This window comes from Delphinapterus leucas, chromosome 5 (assembly GCF_059928025.1).
Source record: "Delphinapterus leucas isolate spDelLeu-1000000601 "Yukka" chromosome 5, BTC_Dleu_Yukka2, whole genome shotgun sequence".
Taxonomy (NCBI): Eukaryota; Metazoa; Chordata; class Mammalia; order Artiodactyla; family Monodontidae; genus Delphinapterus; species Delphinapterus leucas.
Window position 1 is genome coordinate 37,604,868 of NC_143133.1, and position 12,694 is coordinate 37,617,561.

Sequence of the window (12,694 nt, forward strand, 5' to 3'; positions counted from 1 at the left end):
AACTCTTGTCCCAACACTCTGAGGTAGGCAACAGTGACCTCATTATATGGGTGAAGCCATTGAGCCAGAGAGAAGTTAAGTGACTAACCCAAGATCACACAGCAGATGGACGATTGAGCTGGGATTTGAATTCCAGCAATCTGGCTCCAGAGACCTTGGTGAAGATGGGATTAGATTAATTTATAAAAAAGGACTCTGTCAGCTCTAACGTTCTGTTAATCTGAACCTTTTCTCCTGAGTGTTTCCCTTGTCTTTTGCATTGTATTGTATTGTGTTACAAGTGTTGGGGAAACTCCTTTTGAATTGAAAATTGCAGTGTTCTGCAAAAGTGAGGGTAATTAATGCTACTACCAAGCTTTTTTGTCTGATTTTATAAGTAGTATCATATAAATTAAAACATATCATAAATTAAAACAATGACAAAACGTAAAGAAAAAATCCACAGTAGCACCTACCCAGAAGTGCACTTAAATGCTATTAACATCTGGTTATTTTTTGGTCTTGGTGCTATTTATTTTTTTATAGTTGAGATCATACTGTACATATTCGATCATTTTTTTTCTACAACATACAATAAGAAATAGATTTTACATTGCAACCCAAATGAACACATACCTGTATGTGTGTACACATGAAATAATAATCTTACTATCTCAGAGGCACTCAAATTTCTATTGTATTTGATTCCATTTATTCAATCCTGTTTTATTCCATTGCAATTCCATTAAAAAATATATTGGTTGCTACCCTCTAAATTGATTTCACAACTGAGTTCTGTGTTGTGGTATGCATTTAAAAATACTGGATATACAATTTGTTCTTTTTTCCCATTGTTATTGTAACAATTATTTTCTTGTATCATTAAAACACAATTATAATTTTTAATGGCTGCCTACTATTCTATTGTAAGGATGTACCAAAATTCATTTAACACTTTCTAAATTGTTACACATTGAGGTGTTTCTCTTTCTTTCTCAAAAACTCACAACAAAATTTTACCTAATGCTTTGACTATATTTTTGACTTGTCCTTTAGAATAGATTGGAATTATAGGCCAGAGACTTTATATCATCTTTAAGGCTTTTGTTGCATATTTCATTAATTACTTACAGCTTTTCCCCTCCTTGTTATGAAATGGTCCTTTATACCATTGCCAAGTGTCTTTCAGAAGGTGGGGCCTGTCTCGTGCCACACTTGCTGGCTTCGGATATTCTCAAGAGGAAAATTTTTGCTGATAAGGGGCATTTTCCCTCACAAAGTTGTTTTTAAAAAGTAATTTAAAAATCACACAGGTCAATCATATTCATATAGAAAGTTTAGAAAATACAGCGAAGCAAAATCTAGAGGGAAACTTACATAAGGTTGTATGTCAATTATATCTCAATAGAAGTTTCTTTTACTGAAAAAAAAAAAAATTCACCTGCCATTTTTCCGCCCAGAGATAACCATTGTTAACATTTTAGTTTATGTCCTTCCAATTTTTTTCTATGTCTGTCTATCTCCCTACCTCTCTGTCTCTGTATATATATATCACCAAGATATCTATAATTTATAAAAATGGAGCCATACTCCAGCCTCTTTGGAAGCTGCTTTTGTTCAACAGTGTCTTCTGAACGTCTTTATATGTTGATGAGTAAATTTCTAAAATACCATTTGCAATGGCTGGACAATATTCTGATGTATGGATAAGATCTAATTCGTGTAATTAGTACTCTTTGGGGAGTATTCATGGCTGTCAATTTAGCCATGATATGAAACATGACAAAAAGCCATGAAATAAAGCTTTTAATTCAATGGCAAACCCAAGCATGAATCCACAGTGAGAGTATTTGTTTGTGGTTTTCTGCTTTGCCACTGAATGTTCTAATTGTCCTCCCCTGTGGTCTGTCTCCGCGCTAGTTTTAGATGACCACACGCCTCCATGTAACTGCACACCCCCGACCCTCTGCTCTGCCATCTCCCACGGGATCTACTACCTCTACCCTTTCAACATAGAATATCAGATACTGGCCTCCACGATGCTCTACGTCCTGTGGAAAAACATCGGGCGCAAAGTTGACAGTCATCAGCGTCAGAAGATGCAGTTCAGGTCTCACGGGGTCATGCTGGGCTCGGTACTGGGCCTGACCGCACTGGCTGCCACCATTGGGGTCGTGGTGGTGTATCTGATTTGGATCGGGCGTTCCAAAACCGGGAGCGAGTCAGCACTCATCATGTTCTACCTGTATGCCATCATCTTGCTCGTACTCATGGGGGCGGCAGGGCTGGCTGGGATCCGGATTTATAGGCTAGATGAGCAATCACTAGACGAGTCCAAAAATCCAGCCCGCAAACTGGATGCAGACCTGTTGGTGGGCACTGCCTCCGGCTCCTGGCTCATCTCCTGGGGCTCCATCCTGGCCATCCTCTGTGCCGAGTCCTGCCCCCCGTACACCTGGTACAACCTGCCCTACTCCATCCTGGTGGTTGTTGAGAAGTACATCCAGAACCTCTTCATCATTGAGTCCATTCACCGAGAGCCGGAGAAGCTCTCCAAGGACATCAGAACCCTGCAGGTGGTCACAGTCTACAATGGCAATGCCACATCCCTCCCTTCTTGCTTCGAGAGCAGACCTGCAGCCGGGGACGTGGCTCCCCAGGACAGCGAGATGTCACATGCGGCCAATGGAAATATGTGTCTGAGAGAAGTTGATAGCAAGGAGGAAGAGGAGAAGAGCTGGGAAGGGGCCCTGGGCCCAGCCTGCCACCCCCATTTCCTGCAGGGCAATGCCCAGAGAAGAGTCTTAAGGAATATTGCAGCCTTTTTGTTCCTCTGCAATATTTCGGTAATCTGCAAGTTATTTCTTTATTTAAATATATTGATTAATCTGTTTTCCTTGCCATTTTCAAATAAGGAATAAAGGCAGCTTTTAATCAAAATAATTTAAACGTAAGGTTAAAATATTAGACTGGAACATAGGCTTATATTCTACAAATTTGCTGACTGAGTATCTGTATGCCATGGACTGGGGTGGGAACTAAGAATTAAAGGTGAGAAGACGTAATCTCTTTCCTCAAAAAGGTCACAGTATTAGTGGGAGAGGGAGACAAGGAAAAAATATAATAGAGTGAATATGGCAAATGCTGGGACAGGGCTATCTGCAAGGTGGAATGGGAGCATGGAGTCAAAGAGGGACTTCAATAAGTAGGGGATGCTTGAGGTGAGACAGAGACTCAATTAGGAGTGCTTTTGGCTGCAAATAACAGATAGCTTGATCAGCAGTATCTTCAGTCTTAAAGACAAGAATTCTGGAAGTTGGCTATTCAGGGTTGGCCTGGCAGCTGAACCCTATCATCAAGGATCCAGGCACTGTTCACCTTTCTACTGAATGTGGTTGGCACATGGTCATAGGATAGCTGCAGCAGCACCAGGCATCACATCTGGGTTCAAGACAGGAAGACAGAGGGAAGGACTGGTGCCAGGCAATGTCTGCAATTGATGTGACCACCCCTAACTGCAAGGGAGGAGGGGGAAGTGGATGGTTTGCTTTCTAGCCTCTATAATGGACGGTAACAAGGTAGAAAAAGATGTATAATCAGCCCCTCAATATTGTCTGCCTCAGCCTCAAGGAACAGTTGGAAGTTTACCAACTGTGATCAAGGCAAGAAAAAGAAAGGCTTGGGGCAGAGGGCACGTGATGTGCAAAGACACAGAGGCAAAGGACACCATGGCCTATTTGAGTAGCATGAGCAGCTTGTCATGAATTCCATACACGTGAAGCAGGGCGGGAAGCAGGATGGAGGGTCTGGTTAGACGGGTCTGGCTTGAGCAGAGCTTCATAAGCCTGGCTGAGTCTGATCTTCACGCTGAGGGCAGTAGAGGACCCTCTCAGATTTGTGTTTTAGAATGATCTAGCAGCAACGTGCAGGAAGGATGGAGGGAGGTAAGATCAAAGTCAGGGAAACCTGAACAGAAGCCCCACAGAGCTGCCCAGATAGGAAATGATGGAAACTTGAACCAGGGCAGTGCTGGTGGGGATGGTGAGAAGGAAAAGGAATACAAAGCATTGTGTGTTGTTGGGATTTCTTCTAGAGGTACATAGAAGGGTGACAGGTCTGGGTAAAAAGGAGGGAGAAGCAGCCTTTGGTGCACACAGGCATCAGCAGTGACTGTGTCTGGTGGAATGGTGACGACGCCCCAGCACACGGGGCCCGTCCATCATCGCAGCCAACTCTCTGCTACCAGCCTCCGTATCATCAGGGCTGCTCTGTTTCCCCAGAAGCTTACTAACTTTTTAGCTTCCTCTCCCTAATATCAGTTGGTGCATGTCCAGGGACTGCAACTTTTGATATTACCCTAAGGCCACAAAATTGGGAGGGTCCATCTGAAGCTGAAAGGGCCATGTGTCTGCCAACCGAATCTGATTCTTGCTTTGGGTCACCTGGACCTTGGTCCCCCTCCAGGTCGGCAGACAGATATGGGGAGTTCTGAAGGGAGAAGGGGTCCCAGAAGAGTGTGGCTCCAGGTGCGCCCTCTTCTTTCATCTTATAGACATTTATGGGGCATCTGCTCTGTGTCAGGAACTATGTGGGTGCAGCAGTGAACAAAGGACTTAAAACAGGAGAACAAGAGAGAGAGATATTAATAACTACAACGGGGCTGCATTTTATATAAGGCTTACATTCCAGAGAGGGGTGTATCAGCTTAGGTTCTTATAAAGTCAGAGTTGGTTCTAGAAAGCCCCTAAAGCGTATTGTTTTTTATGCACCCCAAGGCATAAAGATCTCTCTTTTCAGTGAGTTCAGAAAGACCACTTTCCCTGTGTTGGTTTTTTGCTTGATCACCAGGTGGTACACTTGGCTTGCTTTTTTTGGACCAGCTTGACCGAGAATAGCACTGCTATACTAGAATCGAGTGGCAACTGACGTTCTCTTGGGACCCGAAGGCCAGGTTCAGGGCTCTGGACCAGGAGAAGTACACGTTTTATCTCTTCATCTCTGTGCTCTGCCCCTGATGGCCCCAGGCACTGCCTCCGTTCCCTGGGGAGTGAGCCAGAGGACGGAAATGATTGCAGGCTGATGTCTTAGGATGACCTGAGCCAACTCCACGGGCAGCACTTTGAAACCCTGCACTTCATCCCATGTTGTGCTGAGGGCACCTGGCAGAGGCAGGAACTGTTTCTGTCCAGGACCAGGAGCTGGTGCAGAGGCAGCGGCTGGAGGTGCTGGTGTGCACGACCACGTGGGTGGATTGGCAGCTGTGGGTTGGACAGTAAAGGGCGGTGGGTGTGATGATGGAAGACTTTGGGTGCTGTGGGAACACTGGGGTTCAGGGGAGGCCTCCTCTTGGTGGAGTGGGGCAGTCTGGGCGGAGCAGCAGGTACAGGGAAGGCACGGATGCAGAGCAAGGTAGGGCTTGCTGGATGCGCTCAAGAACTGGAAGGAAACCCACGTGGCTAGAACTTGGAGAGCAAGAAGAGAGAGGCGTGGCCACAAGCCAGGACTTAATCCTAAATGCAACAGAAAACCATCTAAGGGTTTTATGCTCTGAGTGACAAGATCTGATTCGTGTTTTTATTCTTTTAAATTAAATTAAATTTTAATGGTGGTAATGAACACATAACCTAAAATTTACCATTTTAACCATTTTCCAGTGTACGATTCTGTAGCATTTAGTGCATTCACATGATTGTGCTACCATCACCGCCACCCACCTCTAAAACTTTTTCACTTTGCAAAACTAAAATTTTGTACTCATGAAACAACTCTCCATTCCCTCCACCCCCATCCCCTAGCGACCACCGTTCTACTCTCTTTCTCTATGAGTTTGACTCTGGGTATCTCATATAAGTGGAATCATACGGGATTTATCTCACGTGGTGCAAGGACCTTCAGGTTCATCCATGTTGTAGTCTGTGGAGGGAGAGGGTTGCCAAGAGCGGCTCCCAGGTTCTGCCTTGAGTTCCTGATACATGGTGATGCTACTTATGGAGATTGGGGTCTCTGGAGGGGGAGCAGGCTTGGGAGGGGCTCAGGTGGAAGGAAGCACGTGAGTTTAGTACTGGACACTTTCAGTGGTAAAAGGACATCCAAGTGGACATAACCAACAGGCAGAAATTTTGGTTTTCTATTGCTGTGTAACCAGTGACCCCAAATGCATGACAAAAACAACAACCATTTTACTATGTCTCAGGAACTTGTGGATTAGGAATTCTGGCAGGGCCTGGCTGGACAATTCTATTCCTAATGAAACTGACTGAAGCTACTGGATGGGCTGCTTGGGTTGGAAAGTCCACGATCTGGCGCCTTGGGTTGGGGAGGCTGAAAGGCTGGACTCAGTGGGGACTCTGGCTGCAGCGTATTCATGGGGACTCTCCAGCACAGCGGTCTCAGGGGAGGTGGACTTCTTAGGTGATGGCTCAGGACCCAGAGCCAGGCTTCCAAAGGACTGGAAGTGCCAGTCTCTTAAGGTCTGGGTGTGGACATTGCACGGCACCATTTCTGCCATATTTTATGGGTCCAGCAGTGATAGCGTCCACCCAGATTCAAGGGAAGGGGGCATAGGTTGCCTTTCAAGGGGATGAGTAGCAAGAATTATAGCCAACTTCACAGCAGATGGAAAGATCTGGATTTCAGGAAAGAGGTCCATAAACTCTTCTTTTATTCTCATTTTCTTTTCTTTTTAACATATTTAATGGAGTATAATTTGCTTTACAATGTTGTGTTAGTTTCTGCTGTGTATAACAAAGTGAATCAGCTATACATATACATATATCCCTGTATCTCCTCACTCTTGCGTCTCCCTCCCACCCTCCCTATCCCACCCCTCTAGGTGGTTCCAAAGCACCGAGCTGATCTCCCTGTGCTATGCAGCTATTTTCCCCTAGCTATCTGTTTTACATTTGGTAGTGTATATATGCCAATGCTATTCTTTCACTTCATCCCAGCTTACCCTTTCACCTCCCCATGTCCTCAAGTCCATTCTCTATGTCTGTGTCTTTATTTCTGTCCTGCCCCTAGGTTCATCAGAGCCTTTTTTTTTTTTTTTTAGATTCCATATATATGTATTAGCATATGGTATTTGTTTTTCTCTTTCTGGCTTACTTCAATCTGTATGACGGACTCTAGGTCCATCCACCTCACTACAAATAACTCAATTTCGTTTCTTTTTATGGCTGAGTAATATTCCATTGTATACATGTGCCATATCTTCTTTATCCATTCATCTGTCGATGGACACTTAGGTTGCTTCCATGTCCTGGCTATTGTAAATAGAGCTGCAATGAACATTGTGGTACATGACTCTTTTTGAATTATGGTTTTCTCAGGGTACATGCCCAGTAGAGGGATTGCTGGGTCATAAGGTAGTTCTATTTTTAGTTTTTTAAGGAACCTCCATACTGTTCTCCATAGTGGCTGTATCAACATTCCCACCAACAGTGCAAAAGGGTTCTGTTTTCTCCACACCTTCTCCAGCATTTATTGTTTGTAGATTTTTTGATGATGGGCATCCTGACTGGTGTGAGGTGATACCTCACTGTGGTTTGATTTGCATTTCTCTAATGATTAGTGATGTTGAGCATCCTTTCATGTGTTTGTTGGCAATCTGTATATCTTCTTTGGAGAAATGTCGATTTAGGTCTTCTGCCCATTTTTGGATTGGGTTGTTCGTTTTTTTGATATTGAGCTGCATGAGCTGCTTGTATATTTTGGAGATTAATCCTTTGTCAGCTGCTTCATTTGCAAATATTTTCTCCCATTCTGAGGGTTGTCTTTTGGTCTTGTTTATTGGTTCCTTTGCTGTGCAAAAGCTTTTAAGTTTCATTAGGTCCCATTTGTTTATTTTTGTTTTTATTTCCATTTCTCTAGGAGGTGGGTCAGAAAGAATCTTGCTGTGATTTATGTCATAGAGTGTTCTGCCTATATTTTCCTCTAAGAGTTTTATAGTGTCTGGCCTTACATTTAGGTCTTTAATCCATTTTGAGTTTATTTTTGTGTGTGGTGTTTGGGAGTGTTCTAATTTCATTCTTTTACATGTAGCTATCCAGTTTTCCCAGCGCCACTTATTGAAGAGACTGTCTTTTCTCCATTGTATATTCTTGCCTCCTTTGTCAGAGATAAGGTGACCATATTTGTGTGGGTTTATCTCTGAGCTTTCTCTCCTGTTCATTGATCTATATTTCTGTTTTTGTGCCAGTACCATACTGTCTTGATTACTGTAGCTTTGTAGTATAGTCTGAAGTCAGGGAGCCTGATTCCTCCGGCTCCGTTTTTCTTTCTCAGGATTGCTTTAGCTATTCGGGGTCTTTTGTGTTTCCATACAAACTGTAAATTTTTTTATTCTAGTTCTGTGAAAAATGCCATTGGTAGCTTGATAGGGATTGCATTGAATCTGTAGATTGTTTTGGGTAGTATAGTCATTTCCACAATGTTGATTGTTTCAATCCAAGAACATGGTATATCTCTCCATCTGGTTGTATCACCTTTAATTTCTTTCATCAGTGTCTTATCTGCATACAGGTCTTTTGTCTCCTTAGGTAGGTTTATTCCTAGGTATTTTATTATTTTTGTTGCAATGGTAAATGGGAGGGTTTCCTTAATTTATCTTTCAGATTTTTTATCATTAGTGTATAGGAATGCAAGAGATTAATGTGCATTAATTTTGTATCCTGCTACTTTACCAAATTCATTGATTAGCTCTAGTAGTTTTCTGGTAGCATCTTTAGGATTCTCTATGTATAGTATCATGTCATCTCCAAACAGTGACAGCTTTACTTCTTCTTTTCTGATTTGGATTCCTTTTATTTCTTTTTCTTCTCTGAGTGCTGTGGCTAAAACTTTCAAAACTATGTTGAATAATAGTGGTGAGAGTGGGCATCCTTGTCTTCTACCTGATTTTAGACGAAATGGTTTCAGTTTTTCACCATTGAGAACGATGTTGGCTGTGGGTTTGTCATATATGGCCTTCATTATGTTGAGGTAAGTTCCCTCTATGCCTACTTTCTGGAGAGTTGTTTTTTTTTTTTTTCTGTACGCCGGCCTCTCACTGCCGCGGCCCCACCCGTTGCAGAGCGCAGGGTCCGGACGCGCAGGCCCAGCGGCCATGGCTCACGGGCCCAGCCGCTCCGTGGCATGTGGGATCCTCCCGGACCAGGGCATGAACCCATGTCCCCTGCATCGGCAGGTGGACCCTCAACCACTGCACCACCAGGAAGCCCTGGAGAGTTTTTTTCATAAATGGGTGTTGAATTTTCTTGCAAGATTTTTCTGCATCTATTGAGGTGATCATATGGTTTTTAGCCTTCAGTTTGTTAATATAGTGTATCACATTGATTTGTGCGTATTGAAGAATCCTTGCATTCCCGGGATAAACTGCATTTGATCATGGTCTATGATCTTTTTAATGTGTTGTTGGATTCTGTTTGCTAGTATTTTGTTGAGGATTTTTTCATGTATGTTCATCGGTGATAATGGCTTTCTTTTTTGTAGTTTTCTTTTTTTGTGATATCACTGTCTGGTTTTGGTATCAGGGTGATGGTGGCCTCATAGAATGAGTTTGGGAGTGTTCCTCCCTCTGCTATACTTTGGAAGAGTTTGAGAAGGATAGGTGTTAGCTCTTCTCTAAATGTTTGATAGAATTCACCTGTGAAGCCATCTGGCTCTGGGCTTTGGTTTGTTGGAAGATTTTTAATCACAGTTTCAATTTCAGTGCCTATGATTGGTCTGTTCATATTTTCTATTTCTTCCTGGTTTAGTCTTGGAAGTTTGCACTTTTCTAAGAATTTGTCCATTTCTTCCAGGTTGTCCATTTTATTGGCATATAGTTGCTTGTAGTTGTCTCTCATGATCCTTTGTATTTCTGCAGTATCAGTTACTTCTCCTTTTTCATTTCTAATTCTGCTGATTTGAGTCCTCTCCCTTTTTTTTTCTTGATGATTCTGGCTAATGGTTTATCAATTTTGTTTATCTTCTCAAAGACCCAGCTTTTAATTTTATTGATCTTTGCTATTATTTCCTTCATTTCTTTTTCATTTATTTCCGATCTGATCTTTATGATTTCTTTCCTTCTGCTAACTTTGTGGGTTTTTTTGTCCTTCTTTCTCTAATTGTTTTAGGTGTAAGGTTAGGTTGTTTATTTGAGATTTTTCTTGTTTCTTGAGGTAGGATTGTATTGCTATAAACTTCCCTCTTAGAACTGCTTTTGCTGCATCCCATAGGTTTTGGGTCATCGTGTTTTCATTGTCATTTGTTTCTAGGTAATTTTTGATTTCCTCTTTGATTTCTTCAGTGATCTCTTGGTTATTTAGGAATATATTGGTTAGCCTCCATGTGTTTGTTTTTTTTACAGTTTTTTTTTCCTGTAATTGATATCTAGTCTCATACATTGTGGTTGGAAAAGATACGTGATACAATTTCAGTTTTCTTAAATTTATACCAAGGCTTGATTTGTGACCCAAGATATGATCTATCCTGGAGAATGTTCCATGAGCACTTGAGAATGTGTATTCTGTTGTTTTTGGATGGAATGTCCTATAAATATCAATTAAGTCCATCTTGTTTAATGTATCATTTAAAGCTTGTGTTTCCTTATTTATTTTCATTTTGGATGATCTGTCCATTGGTGAAAGTGGGGTGTTAAAGTCCCCTACTATGATTGTGTTACTGTCAATTTCCCCTTTTATGGCTGTTAGCACTTGCCTTATGTATTGAGGTGCACCTATGTTGAGTGCATAATTATTTACAATTGTTATATCTTCTTCTTGGATTGATCCCTTGATCATTATGTAGTATCCTTCTTTGTCTCTTGTAATAGTCTTTATTTTAAAGTCTATTTTGTCTGATATGAGTATAGCTACTCCAGCTTTCTTTTGATTTCCATTTGCATGGAATATATTTTTCCATCCCCTCACTTTCAGTCTGTATGTGTCCCTAGGTCTGAAGTATGATCTTCTGTAGACAGCGTATATACAGGTCTTGTTTTTGTATCCATTCAGCCAGTGTATGTCTTTTGGTTGGAGCTTTTAATCCATTTACATTTAAGGTAATTATTGATATGTATGTTCCCATTACCATTTTCCTAATTGTTTTGGGTTTGTTATTGTAGGTCTTTTCCTTCTCTTCTGTTTCCTGCCTAGAGAAGTTCCTTTAGAATTTGTGATAAAGCTGGTTTGGTGGTGCTGAATTCTCTTAACTTTCGCTTGTCTGTAAAAGTTTTAATTTCTCCATTGAATCTGAATGAGATCCTTGCTGGGTAGAGTAATCTTGGTTGTAGGTTGTTCCCTTTCATCACTTTAAATATGTCCTGCCACTCTCTTCTGGTTTGCAGGGTTTCTGCTTAAAGATCAGCTGTTAACCTTATTGGGTTTCCCTCTTATGTTATTTGTCACTTTTCCCTTGCTGCTTTTAATATTTTTTCTTTGAATTTAATTTTTGATAGTTTGATTAATATGTGTCTTGGCATGTTTCTCCTTGGATTTATTCGGTATGGGACTTTCTGTGCTTCCTGGACTTGATTGACTATTTCCTTTCCCATATTAGGGAAATTTTCAACTCTAATCTCTTCAAATATTTTCTCAGTCCCTTTCTTTTTTCTCTTCTTCTTCTGGGACCCCTATAATTCGAATGTTGATGCATTTAATGTTGTCCCAGAGGTCTCTGAGACTGTCCTTAATTCTTTTCATTCTTTTTTATTTATTCTGCTCTGCAGTAGTTATTTCCACTATTTTATCTTCCAGGTGACTTATCCATTTTTCTGCCTCCGTTATTCTGCTGTTGATTCCTTCTAGAGTATTTTTAATTTCATTTATTGTGTTGTTCATTATAGTTTGTTTGCTCTTTAGTGCTTCTAGGTCCTTGTTAAACATTTCTTGTATTTTCTCCATTCTATTTCCGAGATTTTGGATCATATTTACTGTCATTATTCTGAAATATTTTTCAGGTAGACTGCCTATTTCCTCTTCATTTGTTTGGTCTGGTGGGTTTTTACGTTGCTCCTTCATCTGCTGCATATTTCTCTGTCTTCTCATTTTGTTTAACTTACTGTGTTTGGGGTCTTCTTTTCGCAGGCCTCAAGTCCTTAGTTCCCATTATTTTTGGTGTCTGCCCCCAATGGGTGAGGTTGGTTCAGTGGCTGTGTAGGCTTCCTGGTGGGGGGGACTGGTGCCTGTGTTCTGGTGGGTGGGACTGTATCTTGTCCTTCTGGTGGGGAGGGCCATGTCCAGTGGTGTGTTTTGGAGTGTCTTTGAACTTAGTATGACTGTAGGCAGCCTCTCTGCCTAAAAGGTGGGGTTGTGTTTCTGTCTTGCTAGTTGTTTGGCGTGGGGTGTCCAGCACTGGAATTTGCTGGCCGTTGGGTGGAGCTGGGTCTTAGTGTTGAGATGGAGATCTCTGGGAGAGCTCTTGCTGATTGATATTACGTGGGGCTGGGAGGTTTCTGGTGGTCCAATGTCCTGGACTAGTCCTCCCACCTCGGAGGCTCAGGCCTGACACCTGGCCGGAGCACCAAGACCCTGCCAGTCACATGGCTCAGAAGAAAAGGAAGAGAGAAAAAAAACAAAACCAAAAACAAACAAAAGGTGAACAGACAGAACCCTCAGACAAATGGTAAAAGCAAACCTGTACAGACAAAATCACACAAAGAAGCATACACATACACACTCACAAAAAGAGAAAAAGGAAAAATATATGTATATATATTAAAAAAAAAAGGAAGAGA

At 41.8% G+C, this 12,694-nt stretch overlaps 1 protein-coding gene across 1 annotated transcript in view; it reads left to right on the forward strand.

Annotated features, from left to right (window-relative positions):
* OTOP1 (otopetrin 1) overlaps positions 1–12,694 on the forward strand; it is a 44,190-nt gene that overhangs the window by 25,327 nt on the left and 6,169 nt on the right. Inside the window, exon 5 of the mRNA XM_022567011.2 lies at positions 1,900–2,825. Coding sequence (XP_022422719.1) covers positions 1,900–2,825 — 926 coding nt within the window. The remainder of the gene's footprint in view (positions 1–1,899; positions 2,826–12,694) is intronic.